This window comes from Callospermophilus lateralis, chromosome 8 (assembly GCF_048772815.1).
Source record: "Callospermophilus lateralis isolate mCalLat2 chromosome 8, mCalLat2.hap1, whole genome shotgun sequence".
NCBI classification, from domain to species: Eukaryota; Metazoa; Chordata; class Mammalia; order Rodentia; family Sciuridae; genus Callospermophilus; species Callospermophilus lateralis.
Window position 1 is genome coordinate 91,569,871 of NC_135312.1, and position 26,874 is coordinate 91,596,744.

Consider the following 26,874-nt stretch of genomic DNA (forward strand, 5'->3'; position numbering starts at 1 on the left):
CCACAGCCAGAAACAGCAGTGGGAGGAAATTAAACTCACTTCCAACTCACAGTGAAGATTAGGGCCCTGGGGAGGCTTCATGTTCAAGTCAGCATGCTGGAAACACAACTACAAAGGGAAATAAACAGGTTTTGAAGAACCTGGGTGTGCATGAGGCACATCTCACATAAAACTCAATGACAGGCAGGAGCAGTATTTTAATTTTTTGGAGATTGGGAGGGCAATGAAACCTCAAGTATTGTTTCTTTGGTGAAGAGAAGTGGTCTTTATTCATCGATTAATTGGAAGACTTCTTAGAAATGATTTGAAGTTCAAGGGTTGAGCTTTCAGACAATTGGCATAGACGGAGCATTATCGCAGCAAACCCCAAACATGATTTTACTCAGTTGGGTGCAAATGGTCTTTTCTGTGGGGCTTGGCAACAGTCAAATGGATTCAGATTTTATCAAGATCTATGTCCTGAGTGTACAAGATTTTGCCTGGGGTAACTGTTTTTGGTCAAAAGGAATAGATTATTTTGAAATTTTAGTGGGGGGATGCTCATGTTAAAATAACCTTGCATGACATTTCATATTTAGGATTTTTAAAAAAGCAGAGTAACAAAGAGACATTTGATATCGCATTTAACTTCAGAGGGTCTTAAAGAATGCCAATTAAAGAAGGGCCCATGACTCTGCTGTTGAACAACCCCTGTCCTCACCAGCTTTCTGACACCTCTGCCTGAGGACTGTGAGGCTTGATTTTTGGACTTCACTTTCTTTGTGACTTTAGTAATAGGAGGGTTTTACAGTGCCCAAATTTTACTTTTGCAGATATTTTTAAAAGCAGTGATTTAGACTTACTGCCTAACTCCTGGTGAGTTATTTTTAGTCTCAGAGTTGGTTTTTTTTTTTTTTTCTGCTTTGATTTCATCTACTTGAGAGTAGTTCACATTTCTCTTTTATTATAGTTCTTTTATGCTTCTTCCATTATTTCCAACTCAATGGGAGCTAGTTTAGATTATTTTGCCTCATCTCCTTTCCTTAAGTTCCTGAGTCATTTTAAAGGTGATGTAATTTCTCTTTGCCTGATTATCTGTGTCAGTTCCCTTAAACATGTATAGTTGAATTCCTGGGGTCTCTAAAATAATGTTAAATCAGTTTTTGTTCCTCTAGAACTTATAGCAAAGTAGCTTAAAACAGTAATTATTCTTCTCAGGCCTGTATGTTGGGTGGAATTGGGGGAATTGAGCTTCAATCAACTCCACAGGATGCTTAGCCTCCCTCACTGCAGGATCAGGAACCCACTCAAAGCCATTAGCAAGCCACTGCTGTCAGGTCCTGAGCATCCACCAGCTTCAGTCAGAAGGACTCTTTCCTGCGGCTGCTGTAAGGCTCTCCCAGGGTCCCTGGTTCTTTCCTCTCAGAGACACTGTAAACTCTGAGGTCCAGCATTTTTCGTGTTGTCAGCAGATTACACAGCAGAGATTCAGTTCCAGCTCTACAAGTGGTTTATTTTCTTGGTTCATTCCAAGGAAGATTTAGGAGGAAGAAATGTCAGGAATATATTTTCATACAGGGATCTTTCCAGAAATCCTTCCCCAACCTTAGTCATTCCCTGGAGGACCACAACTTGGAGCTCTTATGGCATTTCTACTTAATAATGCTGGCCTTTCCTACACCTTTATGATGGAAAATTTGGTGTTTCTAAAGGTAAGTATTTTAAAATTGGGTTCAAGGGTATGAAGAGTATGTTTCCCTTTGGGAAAAGAAAATGCAATTTTCTTTTAAGCAGCTCGATATGTGTTTGTGTATGTTCATGTAAAGTTATATATCTACCTTTTTGTAAATTATCAAGTAACAATGGATAAAATTCAGCTTTCATATATTTTCCAATGTCCAACTAGTCAATAAATGTATGTCAAATGCCTTGTAATTCCAAGATATTGTTCAAGGTTCTGGGGACACAGTCATGAGCAAGGTAGACCAAAATGTTGTAGCTTACAGTCTAGAGAAATGTGGTATTTATTAAAACAGCAGGCCACTTAAATAAGACATACTTACTGACCTCACAAGGAATTTCAGCAGGGAGCACTACGGCCAGTGGCATGGTGCTTCTTGAAGCTTCTGAGGAATCTTCTTCATCCTTTCTCTGACTTATTTCCCCAGAATGCATGACTCCTATGTCGGCTGGAATGTTGACCTCAAGGTAGTCTTCAGAATCTAAAGAAATTTTTGCAAAAATAGATTATATTATTTCATCCATTATTATAAAGACTAATTGCCAATCAATAAATTTCATGCTTTCGTGGGAAAACAGAACTGAGTTTAAGCCAGCTGAAATAACTAATCATATATCAATAATTAAAATAATGTTCTCAATTTAACTAATATTGCAACATTTATGATCAGAGTAGATCTACTATATAATAATATGCTCATCTACTAGTTGTGTTTTAAAAAGACTTCAATTATTATTGAAGTAAAGCAATAAATCCAAAAAGCATTAGATAATTTCTTTTTTCATGATTGTAATAAAAATAATTTTATTTTAAATTAGAAAATTTAAATCAGAACAATTATTAAACTTTAATTATATTTCTAATTTAATAAGCAAAACTAATACTTCAATAAAATTTAGTTTAATATTGAAATACTAGTGTTCATCAAGATGTTAATCTGTTCTATGAAAATAGGTGTTCTATATACAAAAATTGTTTTTTTAGTGTATATTTCTAAGGATACTGAATACACTAAAAGTGAATTTAGTAGAGTAGTTATTGTTTTAACATTTAATAATTTTACTTTTAGTGTCAATCGTTAAAACATTGTTCTCTGTTGAAAAAGTTTGTAGCAAGTAATGAGACAATTTTTAAAAATTTGTTTAAAATGTTTCTTTGGGGCATAGAACTAACTTGTCTAAAATCAAGACACTCAAAATGCAACTCTCTTCATTGCAACAACATGTGTAAACCTTAGGCCCACCCAAAAGTATCCCTCAAATTCCCAAACAAGAAAACCATAAAAGGAAAAGCAGGGATCAGTTTCTGACCCATAAAACTGGCCTGAGGAATAAGAATGCTTTGGTCTTCCACAAGCCCACTTTGAACTCACAGGTAGGCCCTGGTGAGTTCCCACCAAACATCCATATCTTCTCAGTACCAGACAAAGACATGTGATGGATAGAGAGTCAAGACCACTCTGCAAAAACAGGATTACCCAGATCACACAAAGGCCAGACAGACGTCTGGCTGCTGCATCTTTACCAATGACAACTTTAGCTTCTTTTCATTTCTGCTGCTTTCTAGATAAGATGAGTCACTCTGCCCAGTTTGCCTGGAATTTTTCTGGTATAGGCGATAAAAATACCATGTCCCAGGAATCCCCTCTGTCCCAAGAAAACTGGAACAGTTGACCCTCCTTGTAAATAGAGTCATTATTATATCAAATCATAAAATTACCCCACTTCTTGAGAGCAAGAAAACTATAGTCAAGCCCTCTTTTCTTTTCTTTCTTTCTTTTTTTTTTTTTGACTTGCGCTCAAGCCCAATTCAATGTTTATTAGTTTGCAAGGTAACTAATGGGTGTGCTGTTTCAGAAAGGGTACAAAAATGGAGCTGTATTAGAGTTGACAAATGATGCTTATACAATCAGCTAATTTTTTAAAAAAGTATGAAAATTTGTGGTTAAACTTCACAGGACCCAAAATATGGAGTCCACACCCATTTTTAGAAGGAAGTCTGTGAAATGACAGGATATCTTCAGGAGTGTCTCAGGCCCAGGGAAAACACTTCTTAGAAGAAAATAACTAGAGGCAGGAGTGTGGCCAGTAGTAGGAATAGCAAAGTTTCACCTCCAAATTACCTGAGGGCTAATAACAAAAGAGCACAAATGTCAGGAAGCCTGCTGGGGCAGGCTGAATTTTGAGCTGTCCAAAGCCAGTGGCTTTTCTCAAAGGTAGACAAATCTGTCCATTTCTGAGTTTTTGGACAAGTTTTTTTTTTTTTTTTTAATTGGTTGTTCAAGACAATACAATGATCTTGACATATCATACATTTGATTCAAATGGGGTATGAATTCTTATTTTTCCATGTGTACAGATTGCAGGATCACATTGGTTATACAGCCACATTTATACATACAGCAATACTAGTGTCTGTTGTATTCTGCTGCCCTTCCTATCACCCCCTCCCTCCCCTCTCATCACCTCTCTCTTCCCAATCTACTGTGACACATTTCTCTCTCTTTTTTTTCTTACCCCTCACACCATCATATATGTAATTTTGTATAACAATGAGGGTCTCCTTCTATCTTCCGTGCCCTCTTTTCTTGACAACCTCCCTCAAATCACATAACACCAGCCTAAATCCTATAATCTTTTGTAATACTCTTTCACTGAGACATCTTGTGGTTCCCCATAGAGTGTCTTTTCTTCGTTGCAACAAACAAAACTCCAAACAGTTCAAGTTCAAATATGTTCCTGGTGGTCCTTGACTAAAGAGCATTGGAAATATAAAGGAAGAAGAGTCAAAGTCAATAAAGTCAGACAGAGCTAGACAAAAGCCTAACTTATTGTATCTAAATAAGTAAAACGCGCCAGTTCTCGACAGGTAAGTTATCAAGAAAAGCAAAGCATCATAAAAGACAATTGCTTGATTATCTGTCTCCTCACTTCATCTAAGAAGGAAAGTCATTAGTTGTTGTTTTGCATTGTTTTATTTCTGTTTTGTGATAGCTGCAGAATTAAGGCACGAAAGCACCTGCGATTCCCAGATTTTTCCCAATACAGGTGTTGTTTAAAAAGAAATGAAAATCAGCCTTTAGTGCTTGAACAGTTTAAAATGTTTTAAGAATTCTCATTCTCTCTCTCTTCTGCACATATTCTCATACACCCAAATCATAATGGTGGACAGTTATATAAAACTAGCTTAATGATTTTGTGAATTGATAAAAGAACTAGGAAATTGATTTAATATTCCTTAAAGCAAAAAGAGGTAAGTCATTCAATGTGGCAGTATCTAAGATTTTGTGCAAGACCTCTGCAATATAAGGTTAAGAAGAGCAATTTTATATACCCTGGGGACATAATTATGGATGTATAAAAAGATTTGTCTCTATGAATGTTCACAGAAGCACTGTTTATAATGCAGAAAATTGGAAGCAATCTAAGCAATAAGAGAACAGATAAAAATATTCTATTCGATAAAAGATGTTACTAGTAAAAATTCCATCAGAGAATATTTACCATCTAAGAGCAAGTTTATAACTCAAAAAAGGTCAAGTAAAAATATTGTCAATTTAATAGGTTTCTGCTTTAATAAAATAAATATATACAGAACTATGTGGTACAAATTCAAGACATAATCTTGAATAAATAAGAATAGACTATATATATATATATATATATATATATATATATATATATATATATATATATATCCAAAATATCTAAAGTAGTTATTTCTAGCCTGTGGGGTATAAGTAACTTTATTATATACATGTATATAAAATATTAATAGTATAGTACATGTAAGATCTATGCTGACTTTTTTCATAATAAAAATTTATTTATTTTAGAGGGTAAACTATATATATTTCAAGTAGAGAAAGAATTTATTGAGTTTGCAGACTAAATACCTGTATCTATTCCTTATATGACATGTGAATGAAATAAGAGTAAAAATTACTTTAAAAATAATAAATATATTAGTACACTGAAAATTGATAAATGGTATCATTATATAAGAACAAATTTAAAAGAGTCCCTGAAAGAGCAAAGTAAATCTGGAACTAGATGAGCAGAGGTACCAGAGCAGAAATAATAGCTTAAAACAGAACTGTAAAATGCAATTTCAAATATAATATTAAGTTTTTAAAACTAATTTCCAAAATTAAAGGATACCAAACTCAAAATTCAAGAGGAGAAATGGTTCTTGAGACAAAGTTCAAGGTAATAAGTTAAAATCTCATTTACAACAACCAGGATAATTGGAAATTTCCTAACTGTTCCTGCTACTGAGCAAGAAGCAATTTGCTTTTGCCCTAAGAATAAAACTCTATACTCTAAACACTGCAAGCTAAGACTAGGACTGGCTAAAGCAGCAGAATTGAGACTGACGTATTTCTCAACATTGTCAAAGTCAGTAGAGAAAGGAAAAATGATAAAATGTGACTTCAGCACTTTTTAATGGGTTAAATTCCTAAGTACTGGCTCTGGAGTGTGAGCATATCTTGACCAGGACACTCACAGGAGGAGCCACATGAAAACTGACACAATTAACTGATGGTGATTTTCTATTAAAAATATAAACTGTCATCCAAGACAGTCACTCTTTTTAATAACAATCTGTTACATGAAAGAGACATATGAAAATCAACAAAGAGAAAAAAACATTGAAAAAAATTGTTTAGTCAAACAACTCAGAAAAAAATGTATTGGCTATTGTGTTAGTCAGCTTTCCGTTACTGTGACACAATATTCTGAGATATACAAGGAGGACAGATTCATTTTGGATCAGGGTTTCAGAGGTTTCAGTCCACAGCCACTTAGCTCTGTGAGCCTGTGGTGACTCAGAACATCATGACAGGGGGGCTGATCAGCTTATAGCAACCAGAAAACAAAAAGACAGGGAAAGGGGTGGGGTCCCCATATCCCCTTTGAAGGCACAGCCCAATGACCTTCCACTACACTCCACCTCATCAAGATTCCACTACCTCCCAGCAGTGCCATGGGCTGGTGACCAAGCCTTTAAAACAGGAGCCTTTGAAGGATATTCCAGATCCAAACTATAACAGCTAAGAAGGAACAGGTTACAGTGATAAAGAAGGAGGAGAATAATAAGAAGGAAGAAAGTAGGAAAGGGTGTGTGTTTGGGGCATGGGTGAGTGGAGGCACTAAATTGGAATCTACCTGCATGGACTCACTACCTAACCCCTAACCCACATGGTATTCAGTGCATAGTGAACAGTAAAACATGGGATACTGGTCTCAGTTCTGAGCCAGCTGACTCATCCACCTTCTTCCAGTCTCATTACAAACATTTCTTTTTGTGTCATGACACAAAAAACGGGTAGGAAACACTACTTTGCAGATAGTATATGAAATAAACCACATTACTAAATAAATAAATCACAATACTAAAGAATGATATCAGAAACAAAGGTGAATCTTCTCTTTTCAACTGAATATTAGGGGTGGGGAAGCTACCTGAATTTTTCTCATTTTCTTAATAAATATAATTGCATTGTAAACTTATTAAAAATGCAAAACATTAGAAAACAGGCACAAGAAAATAAAATTTCCCTTATGGATTAAAACACACAGTATGTATTTAATTTTTAAAGCTACCCCTATTGCCTTTTGAAACACAGCTTTTTTCATGCTACCTATTTTTTCTAAAGTGTCATTTTTAGTGTGGATTTTTAATATTTTATGCTTACTTCTTTGCCAACTAATTAAACCCATGTGGAAGTAAAGAGAGATTTTCTGAAAATTGACAAAAACTCAGGAATTTGGGGAAAAAAAGTGGATTCTCTTATTTTTATCATATGTAGGCTTATTTTGTTATTTGATTTTAAAAAATAAGTCATTCTTTAATGTACAATGACTAAAATTCTAACAGTTGTTAACAGGAAAATAAAATGTTCCATTTTCTTCACAAATTAATATGAGTGTGTTTTGGGGAGGGTTGGGGACTGGGGGAAGAATCACTTAAGAAAAAATATGCCTTCTGCTAAGAAAACAAAAAACAAAAACAAAAGAACACTTGTCTTGACTTTGAGAAAAGTACCCAGCACTAAGCTTCAATTTCCTCAGTTATGTGGTCTAATAAATAGTATCCTCCTTGTTGGATTATTTTGATTACAGGTGGTCCCCAAATTATTGTTCAACTTATGCTCTTTCAATTTTATGGTATGCATTCATTGTAAACTGTCATTTTCAATTTTGATCTCTTCCTGGGCTAGCAACATACCATAAAATACTCTGGAAATTCTGGATAGTAGCAGCGAATTGCAGCTCCCATTCAGACACAGGGTCACATGACTGATACTCTTATGTATACTGTGTAACAAGTATATTTGGTTATAAAACAGGTTCTGTGTTAAACTCAAGTGTGGACTAATGTATGTGTTCTGAGCATGTTTAAGGTGAACCAGGCTGTTATGATATTGAGTAAGTTAGACATTAAATGCATTTTCAATTTACATTTTTCACTCATATGTTTGTCAAATTGTAATGCCCTTGAAAGTCAAGGAGCATTTGTTATATCAATTAATACATCTCTTGTGCATGATGAAAGATAGGGATGAAATTTCATTCTTCTATATATGTATCTCCAGTTTTCCTAGCACCAATTGTTGAAAAGGATATCTTTTCTTCAATGTGTTTTGGGGACCTTTATCTATTACCAGATAAAAATAATCATGTGGGCTTGTGCCTCTGTCTTCTATTATATTCCATTGCTCTTCAGGTCTGTTCTGGTGGCAGTACCATGCTGTTTTTATTACTGTAGCTCTGTAGTATAATTTCAGGCCAGGATAGTGATGCCTCCATCACCACTCTTTTTTTAATCAGGATTGCTTTGGCTATTCTGGTATCTTATTTTTCCAAATGACATTTTGAATTGCTTTTCCTAGTTCTGTGAAGAATGTCATTGGCATATTGATGAGGATTGCATCAAATCTGTATAACGCTTTTGGTAGTATGGCCATTTTGTCTATATTAAATCTGCCTATCCAAGTACATGGGAGGTCTTTCCATCTTCTAAGGTCTTCTTCAATTTCTTTCTTTAGTGTTCTATAGTTTTCATTGTGTAAGTCCTTCACCTCCTTTGTTAGATTAATTCCCAAGTACTTTGTTGTTGTTGTTGTTGTTGAGGTTAAGGTCAATGGGATAGTTTTCCTAATTTTTTTTATAATATTCATTACTGGAATAGCAAAAAGGGATTCATTGATGTATGTCGATCTTATATCCTGCTACTCACTACATTTGTTTACCAGCTCTAGAAGTCTTCTGGGGGAAGTTTTCTGGGTCTTTTAAATATAGAATCATGTCATCAGCAAACAGAGGTAAATTGAGCTCATCTTTTCTCATTTGTATCCCTTCAACTTCCTTTTCATGCCTGTTGCTCTGGCTAGAGTTTCGAGGACTATATGGAATAGGAGTAGTGGGAGTGGGCATCTTGTCTTGTTCCTATTTTTAGAAGAAATGCTTTACTGTTTCTCCACTCAGTATGATGTTGGCCTTGGGCTTTTCAGATATAGTCTTGACAATGTTGAGGTCAGTCCCTTTTATCACTAGTTTTTCTGCTGTTTTAAACATATGTGGGTGCTATGGTTTGTCAAGCTCTTTTTCTGCATCTTTGATATAATTATGTGATTCTTGTTTTTAACTCTATTGGATCAAAAATGTAGGAATTAGGCCAGAAACTCTGCAACTGCTAGAAGAAAATGTAGGCTCAACACGCCAACATGTTGACACAGGAACCAACTTCCTTAATGAGACTCCTAAAGCACAAGAAATAAAACTGAAAATGGATAAGTGGGATGGCATCAAATTAAAAAGCTTCTGCACAGTCAACAATTAAGAGCATGAAAAGAGAGCCTACGGAATGGGAGAAGATCTTTGCCACCTGCTCCTCAAATAGGACATCAATATCCAGAATATAAAAATACTCAATAATTGGGCGAAAGAAGTATATAGAGACTCCGCAAAAGAACAAAATTCAAATGGCCATGAAAATAAATTGTTCAACATCTCTAGTAATTAAGGAAATTAAAATCAAAACTACATTGAGATTTCATCTCACTCCAGAATGCCAATTATCAAGAATAGAAATAATAACAAGTGTTGGTGAGGATGTGGGGAAAAGGAACACTCATACCTTGCTGGTGGAACTGCAAATTAATGCAACACTCTGGAAAGCAGAATGGAGATTTCTCAAAAAATTGGGACTGGAATCACCATATCCAAAAGAACTAAAATCAGCATATTACAGTGATGCAGCTATGGGAACAATCTAGGTGCCCTTAAGCTGATGTAAAGAGAATATGGTATATATACATAATGGAAAATTACTCAGTAAAAAAGTAGAATAACATTATGTCATTTGCTGGTAAATGGATTTAATTGGAGACTAAAAGAATAAGCCAGACCCAAAAAGCAAAGGTTGAAGGTTTTCTCTGATATACCTAAGGTAGTCCAAAATGAGGAGAGAGAGAGAGAGAGAGAGAGAGAGAGAGAGAGAGAGAGAGAGAGAGAGAGAGGAATAAAATCAGGAGGGTGGAATCCTATCAAAATAGGAATAAGATCATTGCAATAGATGAAGGGGAATGAAGAGAAGGGAGGAGGAGTAGGATAAGGCAAGACAGTGGAATGAATCTGACCTAACTTTCCTATATACATATATGAATATACCACACAGGGAATCTTACCATCGTGTATAACAACAAAGACTATAAGTAAAGAGCAGAAAGATTATAGAGGGAAGGGAACAGGGGGAAGAAGGAGGGGAGGGAAAGAGAAAGTACTGGGGACTGAAGTAGAACAAATTATAGTCCATGCCTTTATATTTATGTCAAAATGAGTCCTAATGTTATGTATAAGTAAAAAGAAACCATAAAAAGAAAAAAAAACACTAATAATACATAAATGTGCTGTTTCGAGGATACTCAATATCAATTTCATTCTTTTATCTCTGATATAAAAATTAATAAAACAATGGGTTTTATTTCAAAATATTCTTAAAAAGTCTTTTTAATTTTGTATCTCCAACTATGACTTGAAAACATCTGCAACATTTCATTGAAATTTCAATATTGAGCATCTATGTTTCTGCCAAATATGTAATCTTGGTAAATAATTCTATAAAAACAATTCTCCTGATTGTTCCTAAACAGTACTGATTTTAACATGCTTTTCTGATGCTTTAAGGTCATATCAAAGGTCACAACACACTCCCCATCCCTCAGGTAAGCACATAGCTCTGTCTCAGAAAGTAAACTTATGCCCTGAAGAAAGAAATGTAATTTGTACCAACGATTGGTCTAGGTACGAGCATTCTTTTTATTTTTTATTGTTTTATGGTACTGGGGATTGGACCCACAGACACTGTACCACCAAGCTACCTCCACAGCCTGGCCTTGAACTTCTGATCCTCCCTGAATCAGTGGGATTGCAGGGTGGGCCACCATGTCCAGCAGCACTGACCTTCTGAAATACCCTTTGCTTATGCAGTTTATACGGGGGACACAGAATCAGTCGTATTTTATTTAAGCCAACCTCCAAAGCAGTAATAATCATTACAGCAATAAAACTTCTTACCTACTAAATAAATATAGACAAACATATTCGGCATAGAATAGCAAACATTAGCTTTCCAGGTAAGGTGATGAATCTACATTGTTTTAAACTACACTCACTCAACCAGCTAAAGTTCTATAAAATGTTAGCATGAATAGAGAGTTATTCTTCACTCTTGGTACTTTTGCCTACTATTTTGGGTTTCTATCAGGCAGTGACTGTTCCAAAGCAAAGGCAAGGTGTGTGTGAGGACTTGCTGGCTTTGGTGGCCTCTGTTTCCCTTTCTTTTCTGCATTTCCATACTGTTCTGTTTACTGTGGTTTCTCTTTTGGCTGACGCTTCCCCTCTCCTTTTACCTTATAACCCGTAAAGAGCTCACTCTCCATAAAGGTACCTTTCCTTACCCAGCCCACAGTAATTAAAGTTGCCACACAGAAATGCTAGAATATTGTGCAATTCAAGACTGTGATCCATGAAAACTGCAGTATTCAGGCCTCCACCCCAGACCAATGAGGCAGGATCTGCATTTTCAAAGGATCCTCAGAGATTTGAACATATATAGATGGTGGAGAAGCAGTGTGTACTAACTATATTTACACCTTAGTGTGATATCTTTCCATAACATTCACATAACATTGTCATTAATGGAAATTATATATTTACCTGTCTCCTTATTTCCTGTCCATCTTATTTAAAATGCAAGCTTTTGAGGTTAGGGACTTTGTGTGTTTTCTTTTGTTTTTCCACTTCTATATCTCCAGTGCATACAATAGTGCCTGTCACATCCTAGAGGCTTAAAAGTATTTGTTTCTTAGTTTAATAATTAAATATATTTATATGTAGCTAATTTGGGGAGGGGGAGTAGAGAGGGAAGATGGCTTATAACTCAAAGTCAGTAATTTATTCTATGTACCACATTCATTGTCTGATTGTCTTAATGAAGTACAACTTTACTTCAATCAGTATAACCCTAAAAACAGGAAGTGTACAAAGGTAGAAAAAACCATCATAGCTGAGACAGGGCTAAGCATGCTAGTTGATGTCCTACATGTTTTCATTTTGAACTCTTTTTGTGAGTTGCTAAAGTGGTCCGGTATTAGCATTACCATGTTCTTAGCAGTCAGCATCTCTTGCAACTGGTTACACATATGAAGCACTGAACTAAGGCACCCAGTTAACGAAACAAACCAAAGTATATTCTCTCAAGAACGTTCAATACCTATCAGTAACAATCCCTTTCGGTAGCTTCCCCACAATGAAATATAGTCAAGATCTTTCGAATAGCCTTTCAAACAAAAAGTGAGCATCAATTATTCTCTTTAAAGAATACTATAAAGTTTGTATTCATTTTGGTTGCAATTTTTTTAAATTGAGGTTACAGAAAAAACTTTGGGTATGCACTGATCATTCTAACTCTCAGTCTTAAATTATACATGGGCCATGTAATTTATGAAGAGAACAATGACTTTTCTATTTGTTATCTTACAAAATATTCCATTGAAAAATACCTCTGGCATAATAAGGCACACTCAACCCAGACAACAACTTAACAGTTTCTTTTTGTTATTCTTTCTTTATAACTCAGAAAGAAAAAGCACAGACTGATCTGGATAAAGATTAAAAAAATAGGGCTGGAGATGTGGCTCAAGCGGTAATGCACTCGCCTGGCATGCATGAGGCACTGGGTTCGATCCTCAGCACCACATACAAATAAAATAAAGATGTTGTGTCCACTGAAAAATAAATATTAAAAATTTCTCTCTCTCTCTCTCTCTCTCTCCTCTCTCTCTAATAAAAAATTAATAAAATAAACATTTTGAGCACAGGTACATATGAAGTCGTAATTGCATGAGACAATTTCTTAATAATTTTAGCTGAATAAAAAGTAGACAGTAAGTAGCATGTATATACATGTAAGAATATGTATATATATATATATATATATATATATATATATATATGTGTGTGTGTGTGTGTGTGTACATGTACAAAAGCAAGAGTATATGTGTATAAAATATTTTATATTATGTATTTGAATTAACTTAGCAGTTATTATTTCTGAGAGGTGGGAGTAACATTTAAAATTTTTTCTTTATTATTTCCAATTTATATTAGATTTTCAATAGTCCATAATATCACTTTTCTAATCAGATAAAACTATCAAAAGTTATTCATTTTTGTTGGATGAGAAGACAGAAACAATCCCATTTTCATAATTAAATTTGCTCTTTACATAAGTAAGATTTTCAATATGTACATAAAACACACACATAAAGAAAAAGAAAAATCACTCATAATTCTATCTCCTAGAGAATGACCATTACCTTCTTGATATAATGCTTCTAGTCTTTGCTTGAAGCATGCAAATGCACAATTTTTGAAAACTAAAATGGGATAATGTTCTATGCATTTATGATATTAGGTACAACAATAATTCTTCATATTCTAGTGATGTTTATATTTTATCAAGATTTCCACATACATTTCATTTTACTTTGAACACACACAAAACTATAATAAATATTAGTTCAATGCTGCATTATTGAATTTCTGTCAACCATTCAAAATTATTTGTAGGCAGTTTTTAAATTTTGTGAGTCTGAAACTGGTTCTCACCCATAAATTATTCAAATAGAATCTTTTCTACCTCTTCTAACACTTTTAAAAACATGAAAAGAATAAAATACTTTGCATCCATCAGGATTCAATTTTTTAAAAAGAAAATACAATTAATCTAGGAATAAGGTGATATAGCCATAATAAAGTAGTAAATTCAACAGGAAAATCTTACAATTTTCAAAGTAAATAAATAATGAGGGCCTTCTGTCATTTGGATAGAAAATGAAACTTCAGTATTATTTAGAAAATGGTTGAGGTTTAATGTAGTTTAGAGAACAGTTAGATACTAATTCCATGAAGACGTGTGTATACACACAAATTATATGTAGTGATTTGTGTATGTTTGGTTGTATACAAACCATGTATTTATGCAAATCATTTGTCTCCATTTCCTGGGGATATGAGCACAAGCCCATCATATATATATATATATATATATATAATACTATGCTTATTGTCTAAGGATATCAGTACTAATATACACTTACACATATTTATCAAATATACATGTTTTACAATATATGTCATATATTATGTATATATGTATAATTCAAATATTTTTATATCATGTATGTATATATATATATATATGTATGTATATATATGATCATTCACATATTTATATATCTTCATGTACTAACTAAAAACACTGTTTCCACCTGTTAGATGTTAAAGTAATGACATATGGATTAGGCATTCAGGTTGGCCTCCTCAGAAGTGGTCTTGATACATAAAATAGTGAAGAGGAGAGAACTTTCTAGTCATTAGAACTTTGATTTCATCATTACTTTCTCCAGTCTCCATCAGACTGAGTAATTGCCTATACTGCTCATTGTTGAACATAATAGGCATTCAATAATGATTTGTAAAATTAATAAACTATTATATTTCAGTTGGAAATACTTCAAGAAGGTGAAGTAAAAAGAAGTGGATTGAGTGGAAAAGTGTCCAACCTGTCTTTTGGAAGGGCCTGTTCGTAATTGTCATAAGACTCAGGGAAATAGTAGCATCCTCAATGTTTCCACTTCTGGTATTGCCTTCAGCACACAACAGGTCTTTACACATAACTATGGATGCTAGTGTGACAGTATTCAGGAGGATACACAGGATTATGTGCAGGATGTAAGAACAAGGCATGTAGGTTCAAATCTGCCTCGGTGGCTCAGCAGAGACCAGCTAGAACTCAGGGAGTGACCCAGTTACAGAAAGGAAAAGGAGGAAACATCTAGGAGGACATAAACAAGACTATAAAGGCAGACTAAAAAGAGAGTGGAAGGCAATATTGCCCATATCGCATAAAATTAGAGACCTTGCCCTTGGAACGAATAAGAAGGAGAGGTTGTACATTGAATTGACCTAGTAAGTGTCAATGGAATTTCTTTGTTTTGTGTTGTTTTTACTACCACCGTTAAATTATTTTAAAAATGAAGTCATGATAGAAGTCAACAAAATAATCTTTCCCTTCACTTTAAATTTCATGCTCTTGACACTGGACTTGAGTCTCTCTTACACCCTCAGTGAATAACTATTATCTTAGCAGGTGTCTCAGGCATGTGATCTCTTCCCTCTGTGTCAGTCTTACCTTAATGCTAGGAAGCTGGGATGTTTTAGTGATGAAAACTTCCAGCTTAGCAAGTGAAAGGAAAACCATAATCAATTCATTATCTAAAAGGAAAAGAATCTTAAATAGGGATTGGATAGAAAATGAACACCCATGATTTTATAAACCAATTTCCTCAGTAATGCTAATAACAACTATTGAACATTTATTATATACTAAATAGCATTCCTAATGATTTGCATATATTAACACATTTAATACTCTACCAAATCTATAAGGTAGGTAATTATATTATCCTCATTATATAGATTAATTTATTTATTCTTTGAACATCAGCAAACTATGTACCAGATGTTGCTATTCAGGATGTTAAGGATAGGACAGTGAGCCTTCCTTCAGAGAATTTGCAATCAAATGGGTGGGAGTGGGCAGTAGAAAAAACAACCAATGTGACTAAAAATATTGTATGTTGGAGACGTTGGTGAGCACTAGGAAGAAAATCAAAGATAGGAAGACTGATAAGAAGTGTGAGGAAAGGTGTTGGGGTTGCTGATTTAAATGAGGAAAGTAAGATTCTGCGTAGTAAATTAACTCTTCCAAGGCCACAACTGGTTACTGCTGGAGTCAAAAAAGGACCTAGAGAGACTTCAGATGAGTTTGGTCAGTAGACTATATTGTTTCCCAACCACCTTTATATCCATGCACATAACAAGACAATTTACCACAGAAATGATCTGATAGAATCAAAGACACAAACTTTTCAGAGCTATTAAAAACAACATATGGATGAAACCCTCAGAGAAAATGCCTACAGCATTAATTATTACCATAAGTACCCTGTGTGACATTAAATTGATGTTCTGGTTATATTACTAATTTACATAGAAATGGCAGGTTATTTGTGAACATATATACCAGTTCTTGTTCTCACTGAATTATCTCACAAGAATGTTTTATTTTACAAAGAATTCCAGGTTGGGGGCATGTTATATGGTGTCTGATTGGTTCTCACTGCCAGAGAAAATGACTCCTTTTTATAGTGACAAATGTGGAGTCATTATCAATTGGTAATGATGATCCTTCTTAGTTCTTATAACAGTGCTTGGCTCATGAAATTCATTAATGAATGTTAGAAAGTAAATCTTGTTTAAAAATATGAGAATAAAGGAATATCTCGATCATGAACAAACAAGGGAAGAGAAATGAAGTGCTTTCCTGTGTAAGTACTAGCACTACTCAAGAGCTGGACTTTGGAATGGAGAAGCCAGTGATTCTAGTTAGCTGGATTTTCCTAGATACCCCCACTTCCAAACCATGGTCTCTACACAAATAAAGTAATATCTGGGAGGGGGGTTTCCCAATTTCACCCTCTGTCAAATAAAGACATTGGAGAAAACATGTGAGACTACTTTTAACTCCAGAATTAGTGTATAATTTATTTAAAAGAAGCATTTTCCACATTTCTTCATAGGAAGTACTAGAAAAGTCCTCATAAAAAATTCTTCCTTTTTTCGTAATAGTTCATCTGTTTTCAGCTTATCTCTGACACACTTGATTGCCCTAAGTCGGTATACTGCACATTTGAGTATAATTAAGGTCATTATTACCACTTGAATCTATGCTTCCATATGTTAGTAGTTTGTTTCATTATTTGAACTATTTGTTCCAGACTTGGATCTTTTATTAAAATGCAACATTGATTTTGAGATTTTCATTTTCTCATGAAACAGTTGTTAATATATTATTTCTTAGCCAAAGGCAAAATCTGACATCCTGGCCTATCATTTCAGATTTTTAAAAAAATGTTAAAAAATTATTCCCATGTTTGTTGATATACAGTCTATACTCATCATTGTGCTTTGCTTTTTCTCTAACATAAACTATGGTTTTGCTTTTAAATGATTCTATGTACATATTTGGCAGGTACTTCCTCAACTTTCAAATAGCTTACATTCTATACTATAATAATTTGGCTATGGAATGAAATATGTCAAAATACCAACAGTGTTTGTTTCTCAGTATTATTCTAAGTGACATTTCCTTCCTTCTTTTATATTTTTGTACTATTCAGATTGTTAGACAGGCATTATTTTTATAATGACAAAAAACAGAAAGTCTTCAATATTTTCATTTGAATTATAAAAGTTTTCGTCCATTATTCAAAGTTAGCATATATTTTTGAGATCAAATACAGAAAAAGTTAAACATTAGAAACTAAATAATATTTATCTTAAAAGAGGGTGGGCAAAATGCAATTGTATCACTTGTTTTTCCTAACTCTAAGTAGCTTTGAAAGACTAAGTAACAATTACATATTAGCCATAAACCATACCATCTTACATTCTGAAAGAATTTCAGTGAATTTTAAAGAACTTGGACAGTTCAAAAGAAAAAAAATATTGTATATAGTACTAATCATTGTGAGTAATGTATTGAGACATGTCTCTTTTTCTTGAGAAGCTTCCAGTTTAGTGAAAGCAATGCCAGAACATTTGTTAAGGTGTCAGGTGGCATTCAAGTAGAGCTAGAAAATATATGTTCCCAATATTGATAGTGTTAAAAAAAACTCTGAATTCTTGTGAGGTGCTTGCATAAAAATTAATGTTAAATAAGTTTCCTCATATGTAAAACTATTAAAGTTTCACTTACATCCCTACAAATATGCTTTATATTACTGTGAAACAATCAATACTGCAAAAGAAGTACAAATATAGGGTGAGCTTAAGACAAGGATTTGTGTTGAATTCCATCTCTCCTAAAATACCTATTACAGTCCAAAGGTAATATAAAAGGAGACAACCACAAAAAATTTAATGCATACATATAATTCCTGGCAAATAATGTCATTCCAAATCTATTATTATATAATTTGCAAATAAAAATTTTTTAAAATTTCAGCACTCCCAAAAGATAATAATTTTAAGGTAGTAGTAAAAATAATTTTAAATAACAATAGCTAAGGAAAATTTAAAGTTAAAAATACATAGCCAGGAATGGTGGTAAACACCTGTAATCCCAGCAGGTCAGGAGGCTGATGCAGGAGGATCCCAAATTCAAAGCCAGCCTCAGCAAAAGCAAGGCACTAAGCAATTCAACGAGAACCTGTCTCTAAATAAAATACAAAATAGGGTTGGGGATGTGACTCAGTGGTCAAGTGCCCCTGAGTTTAATCCCTGGTACCAAATACATACATACATACATACATACATAGATAGATAGATAGATAGATAGATAGATAGATGATAGATTGATATATCCTCAGTGAATTTCCATTTAGTGGTATCATAAAATGTCTGACTTTTAAAATATTCATTTCTCAATCTAATTTAAACTGCCTATTGTTTTTCTTAGTGAAGAATAAAGTTAAAATATGCAGCCTCTCAGTCTATTCCCTGTGTGATACATAAAAATATGATGAAGTGATATTGGTGCATTCTGTTAGCTGTTAGCTGCTGTGATATGATCCTTTATTTTATAAGTGGATAAATATGAGTGAGGAGGAGAAAAAGTTGTTACTAATATTAAGAAAATAAAGTTTAAAGTGTCTGTTAGGAAAATAGTTAATGAGACCAGTAAATAGATGATCATTGGTTAGGGCAAGGCACATTCAAGCCATAATTGGTAAAATTCCCCCCAATGGCTCAATCATCCCTTAAGGGCAGAGTTCCTCAGATCTTGAATGACAATTCTGTGGACTTCAAAATATCAAGTGTCAGATATTTTATCAGAGTCAAGTATTTTATTCAATATAAGACTGTAAAATTGTGCTTTGTCACAGGCTTATACAATTGGCCTTCTGTATCTTCAATTTTCTGTATCCATGGGTTCAGTCCAAAGGAAATGTAAAAGGAGACAATAGATCAAAAATATTTTTTAATTGTGTTTGTACTGAACACATATGGAACATTCTCCTCATCATTACTCCCTTAACAATACAACATAAAAACCATTTACATGGCATTTACATCTTCCTACATATTAGAAATAACCTAGAGATGATTAAATTCTATGAGAGGATATGTACAACTTATATGCAAATCCTACATCATTTTATAAAAGGGGTTTCAGCATCTTTGTAGTTTGGTCCTGGAGGTTCTAGACCTAACACACTACAGATATCAAGCAACTGCTCCATGGAATTTCTTGTCCAATACTAGAGTCTTGGAATGTTGCTATTAATGCAGCAGATAATGTATTGTTTAGGGAGTAATGATGAGGAGAATGTTCCATATGTGTTCAGTACAAACACAATTAAAAATTTTGAATGTGAAATTGAAATGTTAAAAAGAAATCTCAGTTTTGACAAAAATGAAGAGAAAATTATCTAAAAGGAGGTAAGATGTTTGGAATAGTTGAGAATATCTCAGCTAGCTACTAAGCAGTTAATGGCACAATGCTCCTGAGTAATGCAAGAGAAATGGTAGAAATCCAGAAAAGAGGGCACCACTTTCATAATTTTAATATGATTAAAAGCTGCTGAGAGTAAAGAATGCTGTTGCCAACACAACTAAAAATATCCTGAACAACTACCACACTTGTATTTTATTGGGAAGAAATAAATCACAGTTTTATTCTAGTGTCTAGGACTGATGAACTACTATTAACAATTTTGGAGTTTAAGTTTCATTCTTGATATATAATAACAAAAAAATGTAGAAAAAAATCAAAATACAAATAAGGAAAAATAGAATTTAAAAAGACAAATTTATTAAAATATATTCTTCAAAAAAAGTTAAATGTGTATCATAAATTGAGGGCAAGAACTTGAAACTTTAGTCTTTATAGCCTCAGAAATAATTTGAGCTGCTTTATTAAATTATACAAACCACCAAAATTCTTTGGGGCAAAATAGAACCCTTGTATAAAGTATCAAATACCTGAACTCACATTCATAATTCAGACTTTTTGAGTAATGTACTTTTCACACAATCCATCATTTTAATTGGTATTCTGAAGTTATAATGAACTAATAGTTTCTTAGAGAAAGTTTAAAAAGCAGATATTCAATCCCTGATGTTAAAGTTGGCAGCTAATAATTTTTAAACTTTAATAAATTCTCGAAGTACAAAAACAATTCTACTGGTCTTTGTCCTAAATATACTAAGTTATCATTACCCTTCTTTGTTAGAATCAATTCATTATTATCTTTATTAGTGAACAATCAAAGGAAGGTCTTTAATCCTTCTGCAAATTTTAAAAATCCTTCCTATGATATTTGATTATGAGAAGACTTTTCTGCTGCTCTATGGTGTTCTGATTTTATTCTCTCGGAAATGTAGAACTCTCTAAGCTAGTATATGTTTTAGAAGAGTAGAGAAGAAAGAAGCAGGTTGCCAGTTGGAATCGTCTGGCAGTAACCTATGAAAGAACAGATGAAGACCTCAGTAATGGGTGGAGAAAGTAGAAACATTTCTAAGGCAGAGAAATTAATTGCATCGGGAGAGGGGAAGAGTTCTGTGATAATTCTGCAGAGGTGGGGGTGGTAGTGATGCCTTTAACTAAAATATGGAACGGATGACTAGGGCTGCATTTTTCTATGGAGGCAAAGAAGAAAACTGATTTAGCAAATCTGGAGGTGGGAAATAAACAATGTGAAGTCAAGAGGAAAAACTGCAGACTAGAACAGTGATTGATGGGGTCCATGAGGTTGAAACAATTTTCACAGTATATGAAGATATAATTTGTGTATTATGGTGCAAAAGTAACGAAGAGCAAAACAGTTGTCACCTCAGTATGAATAAAGGCAGTGGCACCAAACTGTGCGATTAACCATCATGCAAACATGGTTAAAGTAGATGTAAAGTTCATAAAAGATTTTCCCTGATGAAGCACTAAAAATAATTTTATTAAATTTCTAGCCTGAAATTTTTACAAGTTCATGTATGTTTAATTGACACATACACGTTTAAACTGCATATGTTTACATGTATAATTCGATGACTAGAGAGAATGCCAAAACTTCCAGCAGTGAAATGATTTTATTGTGAGAGTTGTAACCTAATCAGTGGATCAGCCATGGATATGGATTAACTAGGTGGTAACTGTAGGCAGTTGGGGAGTAACTAGAGGAGGTGGTTCACTGGGGGTGTGCCTTTGGAATTTATATTTTGTCCTGGTGAACAGAGCTCTCTGCATCTTGGTGGCCATGCCCTGAGCTGCTTTCTTTGACCATTCTTCTACCATGACATTCTGCCTCAACTTGGACCCAGAGCTTGGAGTCAGTTGTCTATGGACTGAGACCTCTGAAGCAGTAAGCTAAAATAAATGTTTCCTCTTTTATGTTCCCATCAGGTCTTTTGGTCACAGCAAAGAACAGCTGACTAAAACAATATCCATCACCATAATTAAAATAATGAAAATATCCATCACCCCCCAAATTTCCTCAAGCTTGGGTCTAGCTTGCTCCTTCCCCTTTGCACCATATACTGAACACCCCAGCAAACACTAATGTGTTTTCTGTCACTATATACCTCTGTATTTTCTGGAATCATACAGCATGTTCTCTCTTTTCTACTCAGCTCATTGTTTTGGGGGGGTGGGTCGGAGGTCCATCCATATTGGTATTCAGATAGACATTCTTTGTTATTGCTGAGTAATATTTCACTTAACAGACATTTTACAAATTGTTTATAAATTTCTCTAAATATTTGGGTTGTTCCCAGTTTTTGCCTATTACAAGAAAAGCTTCTATGAATATTTGTGTAGTCATATGTGTTCATTTCTCTTGGGTATATAGTAATGAAATAACTGGATCACAATAATTTGTGTTTGTTTAATTTTTTAAGAAACTATAAAACTTTTTCTAAAATGCTTGTACCATTTACATTCCTATCAAGAGTGTTGTCTGATCCAGTTATTCAACACCTCTGCCATTCTAGTGGTTGTATATCATATAGTAGTTTAAATTTGTTTAGCATGTTAAATTTATATAGTAACTTAAATTTTATAGTAGTTTAAATTTGTATTTCCTAATGACTAATGTCATTGAGAATGTTTTCATGTACTTTCTTGCATTCTGGATATCTTAGTTGCTGAAGCATCCGACCAAAGGCCAGTGCACAGAGCAAGGGCAGTTAGACATCCCACCAAAGGCGTTTATTACTGGGAATATGGAATACTACAGTTTTAGTTATAATAAGCTCTCCATAAAGGTAACCCTAAGATGGTAATTTGCAGGAGAACCAGAATACTAATGTTGCAATTTAATTAATATGCAATACTTCACGTATTTCTAATTTGCTCTTATTGCACACATAAATCAGCATGTTTTGTTATACAAGTTTCACTGCTGAAAAATTAGTCTTTCTTTGACATGACTTTGAACACAACTACCTAAAGCAGAGAACATGAGTGTCAACAAAATATGAAAACTAATGAAATCACGTCTTTCTTGCCATGAAATTAAATCTTTGATAACTCACAGATAATCGGAAAAGTCAAGTGTGGTCATAATATATCTGAAAAATCTCTAAAGATCCATAGAGGGTTTATTTTGAAAAAGTGATTAAGCCTCACTTCTCCTAAGAAATTTCTTTCTTACAAAAATTGAAATATGACTTCTTATTTGATTAAAAATTTTAAAAAGATACATTTTTTTTTTTTTTTTTGCAGCACTTAAAGGTCTAGGTATACAGCTCAGTGGTAGAGTGCTTGCCTCGCACGGACAAGGCCCTGGGTTCAATTCCCAGCACCACACACACACACACATAAAATCACTTAAAAATCTTGTTAAGACAATGGAATATACAAATTTCACACTGTTAATCCACTAAGCATTGTAGGATGTTGAAGTTCAGAAGTGGATTATGACAATAAAACTGAAGCATATGAATATGAAACAAAGCAAATAGACAGTTTTTTGTTATTTTACCCAAAGAATCTTGAAAGCCTTGTCCAATAATGTATGCCCAAACTTTCAATTAGTTGAAATTTCTAATGGCTTCAAGTCCATGTTATACTTCTGACAACAATTTGATTCTCAGTTTTAAAAAGTGTTCCTACTAATCTCTTTGTTCTACATAACAATGTAAACATAAAATGTTTCTAACATAACAGAGCAGAAATTCAGAATTATCAGTCCTTTTATATCAAACCTAAAACACTACAGATAATCACATTAATAATAATAATCATTCATTCATCAATGATCTGAATGTAAAGAAAGAGAACTTCTCAGAGGCCAAAACAACAAATAAGCACAAATTCATATTGTTCAGGGATTGCACTGGGGCCCACATCTGCTCTGAACTAATATGATGATCCCCATCATATTAGCTGGTGCTAGGTGGTGCTGGGTTGTGAAGAGCTCCATAACCATTAGACAGGAGAGTCAGAGCCTGAGCAAAGGGAAAGGTTGGACGAGAGGCCTTCCTATAAATCAGGGTCACCCAAACCTGCAAAGAGAATTTTTTTTTCTTGGTTCTCAGCAGAAAAGAAAAGTAGAACAATCATCTCTTAAGGTTTCCAAACTAAGAGTATTAATGAGGGTTTAGGACTTGAAGGTTTACTGAGGGGGGGGGAGGGAGGTGGAGCCTCCCAAACTCCAAGTCAAAAATTTAGCTTAAAGTGATCCCAGATGGAAATTCAACTTCCCTGACAAAAAAAATTCAAATCCAAATCTTCTCTTTAGCAAATGTATTGAAATCAGGCCTCAAAGTATTCCCATAGATAAATGTCCATGTTATATCCCTCAGAGAATCAGGCCAGCAATAAACAAATTACTATTTTCAGGGGGATAAAAGATTAAGCTAATAAAAAATAAAACTGGAAAACAAGATTGTGAAGAAATCAGAATATGAAATGGGTCAGGCTTTGATAAACCTCTAAATGGAACTATTGGAAATGAAAAATGTTACAGCACATAATAACCAGAATAAGAAACTCAATCATTTTCAACAGCAGAATGAGAAATAGCAGACAAATCTATTATCTGAAATATAAATATGAATAAATTAAATACAATGAAGCAGAGGGATTGAGGGATGGCAGGTATGAAGGGATGGGCAAGGAGTACAGAAAAGAGAGGGAGGGGAAGAAAGGTTGTACATGGACATGACTAAATGGAAGGAGAGGAAAACTATGGAAAGTGTAATGGCTCAGCATTTTGTTCAGATTATCAAAATACATGGAATTGTAGTTGTAAGGAACATGAGCAGTTACACATCATATAAATTTAAAAAATAAGTAGCTAGACACCCAAAGACAACATGGACATCTTAATAGCAGTGAATGAGAAAACAGATTGCGTACAAAGAAACAGTTGTCAACGGGTTTTTCAATGGTAACAACAAAAGTGAGAAAATCGAAAAATATTTTCAAGGACTCAGAAAAAATACCCAGACTTCCCTTATCAGAGAAGCTAATTTTCAATAAAGATGCAAATTATGACATTTTTGCTGAAGTCAAAACTGAATTTAACAGAGTTCACAAAAGAGAATTTCCAATGATAAACTTCCTGGAGAAAAACACATTCTAAAAGGAGTGTTTGAGAATAGTACAAAAAAAATTGTAAATAATGTTATTTAAGGTAAACAAATATTGATTCTTTTTTTTTATTAAGAGAGAGAGAGGGAGAGAGAGAGAGAGAGGGAATTTCAATATTTATTTTTCAGTTTTTTGGCGGACACAACATCTTTGTTTGTATGTGGTGCTGAGGATCGAACCCGGGCCGCACGCGTGCCAGGCGAGCACGCTACCCCTTGAGCCACATCCCCAGCCCCAAATATTGATTCTATAAAAATCAAAAACATGATAAAAGATGGAATAATTGTCCTATAAAATCAGAAAAGAAATAATAAGTTATAGCATTATAAAGCCTTTCAACTTTTCAGAAGAAAAGAAAAACAGTAGATGTAATATTGATAATTTTTTTTCATGTTTTCATACATGGTAATATTGATAATTTAACCGTGAAATTAAACATTCTTCTTAAAATTTCTAGGCTACTGAAAGAATTAAATAGAATTAAATAGAATAAATAGGAGGACTCAATCCAGAGAGGAAAAAAAATAAAATTAAGGAAAAATATGTAATGTATGGAAAGCACTAAGTAAGATTGTATAATGGAATACATATATATCAGGTATCACAGACAATACAGCTTGGTTAAATTGTATATCTGATTACATATCTAAAAGACTACCATTGTGAGACTGAATTTTTAAAACTAGGATATGTGTCATTTGTAAGATACACCTAATATTTGAAGATAGAGCACATGTGTAAAGGTAGTTCAATATAAAAGAAGGTAAAAATTTACATTATGAATAACAAGTTTAATCTAATGGTCATAAAAAACCATTCACACTAAATGTGAAGACTAAATATTTCTTTCAAGAATGTATTGAACATTTTAAAAGTGGTGTAAAAAAACCCACAAAAATCAGGCCACAAGAGCAATGTCATAAATTCAAAATACCTGAATAACAAAGACCATATTCTGTGATCACAAAATTAAATTTAGAAGTCAATGACAAAAATAAATAAAACCCCATGCTCTCTTTATTGAAAATTTCTACAGAAGAAATCACAATAAGTTTAGAAAATACGTAGAATTGAAATTAAAGAATTGGAATAAATTTAGGGGGTGTTGATGAAGAAGTACTTTAAAGAAATTATAGCCATAAGTATCTATTGTAAAAGGAAAATATACAAGCCTACATGTCTAAGAGGTAAGCATTTTAAAAATCCAAAGGAAATATAAATAAAAAATATTAACTATATTATCAAAAATTTAGGAAAATAAAAAAGTATATAATAGAAAATATCTTTCAAAAATTCATAAGGTTGTCCTTTATGGAAGGGAGAGGGGAAGCAAATAAAATTGACAAACTTTTGAGATTAATTATTTGAAAAGGAAACTAATAAATGACCTTAGAAATAAAAAGGGGTACAAAATTGCATGCAGCACAGAAATATAAAAGAAAATTATAAACAATTTCATGCTAATAAATTTAAAGACAAGGAAAGTTAACAAATTCCAAGGAAACTAAGTAAGACAAATGAACTCAAATACAAAATGTGAATGATTCCAAAACCTTTAAATGTATTCAACTGAAACATTAAAAAAAAAAGGTAATTCACAATATTAAAGATAATCTGGAGTCCAGCCTCACATTACTCCCAAAATAAATTGCAGATGGATGTCATCTGACAGGCCTTGGTGGGCTCCCCGACCAGTTCTGAGCAGACCCAGCCAACCAGAGCTCTTCCAGCAACCACTGCCCCAAGTGAGAGCAAGGAAACAATGCTCTGATGGTGATGGTGATGGTGTGTTTTGTTGTGTTGATTGTGCATGACTGGTTTTTGTTTCGTTTCTCCAGTAACTCTTCTGTTGCTACAACTACTCTTCATTTTAGGCTTCTTCTTTGCGATTTATTAAAACTAATAAACTAAAATCCTTGGTTCTGTACTAT

At 33.7% G+C, this 26,874-nt stretch overlaps 1 protein-coding gene across 1 annotated transcript in view; it reads right to left on the reverse strand.

Moving 5' to 3' along the window:
• Positions 1-26,874, reverse strand: part of Bank1 (B cell scaffold protein with ankyrin repeats 1) — a 281,934-nt gene that overhangs the window by 213,169 nt on the left and 41,891 nt on the right. Inside the window, exon 3 of the mRNA XM_076864747.2 lies at positions 2,047-2,201. Coding sequence (XP_076720862.2) covers positions 2,047-2,201 — 155 coding nt within the window. The remainder of the gene's footprint in view (positions 1-2,046; positions 2,202-26,874) is intronic.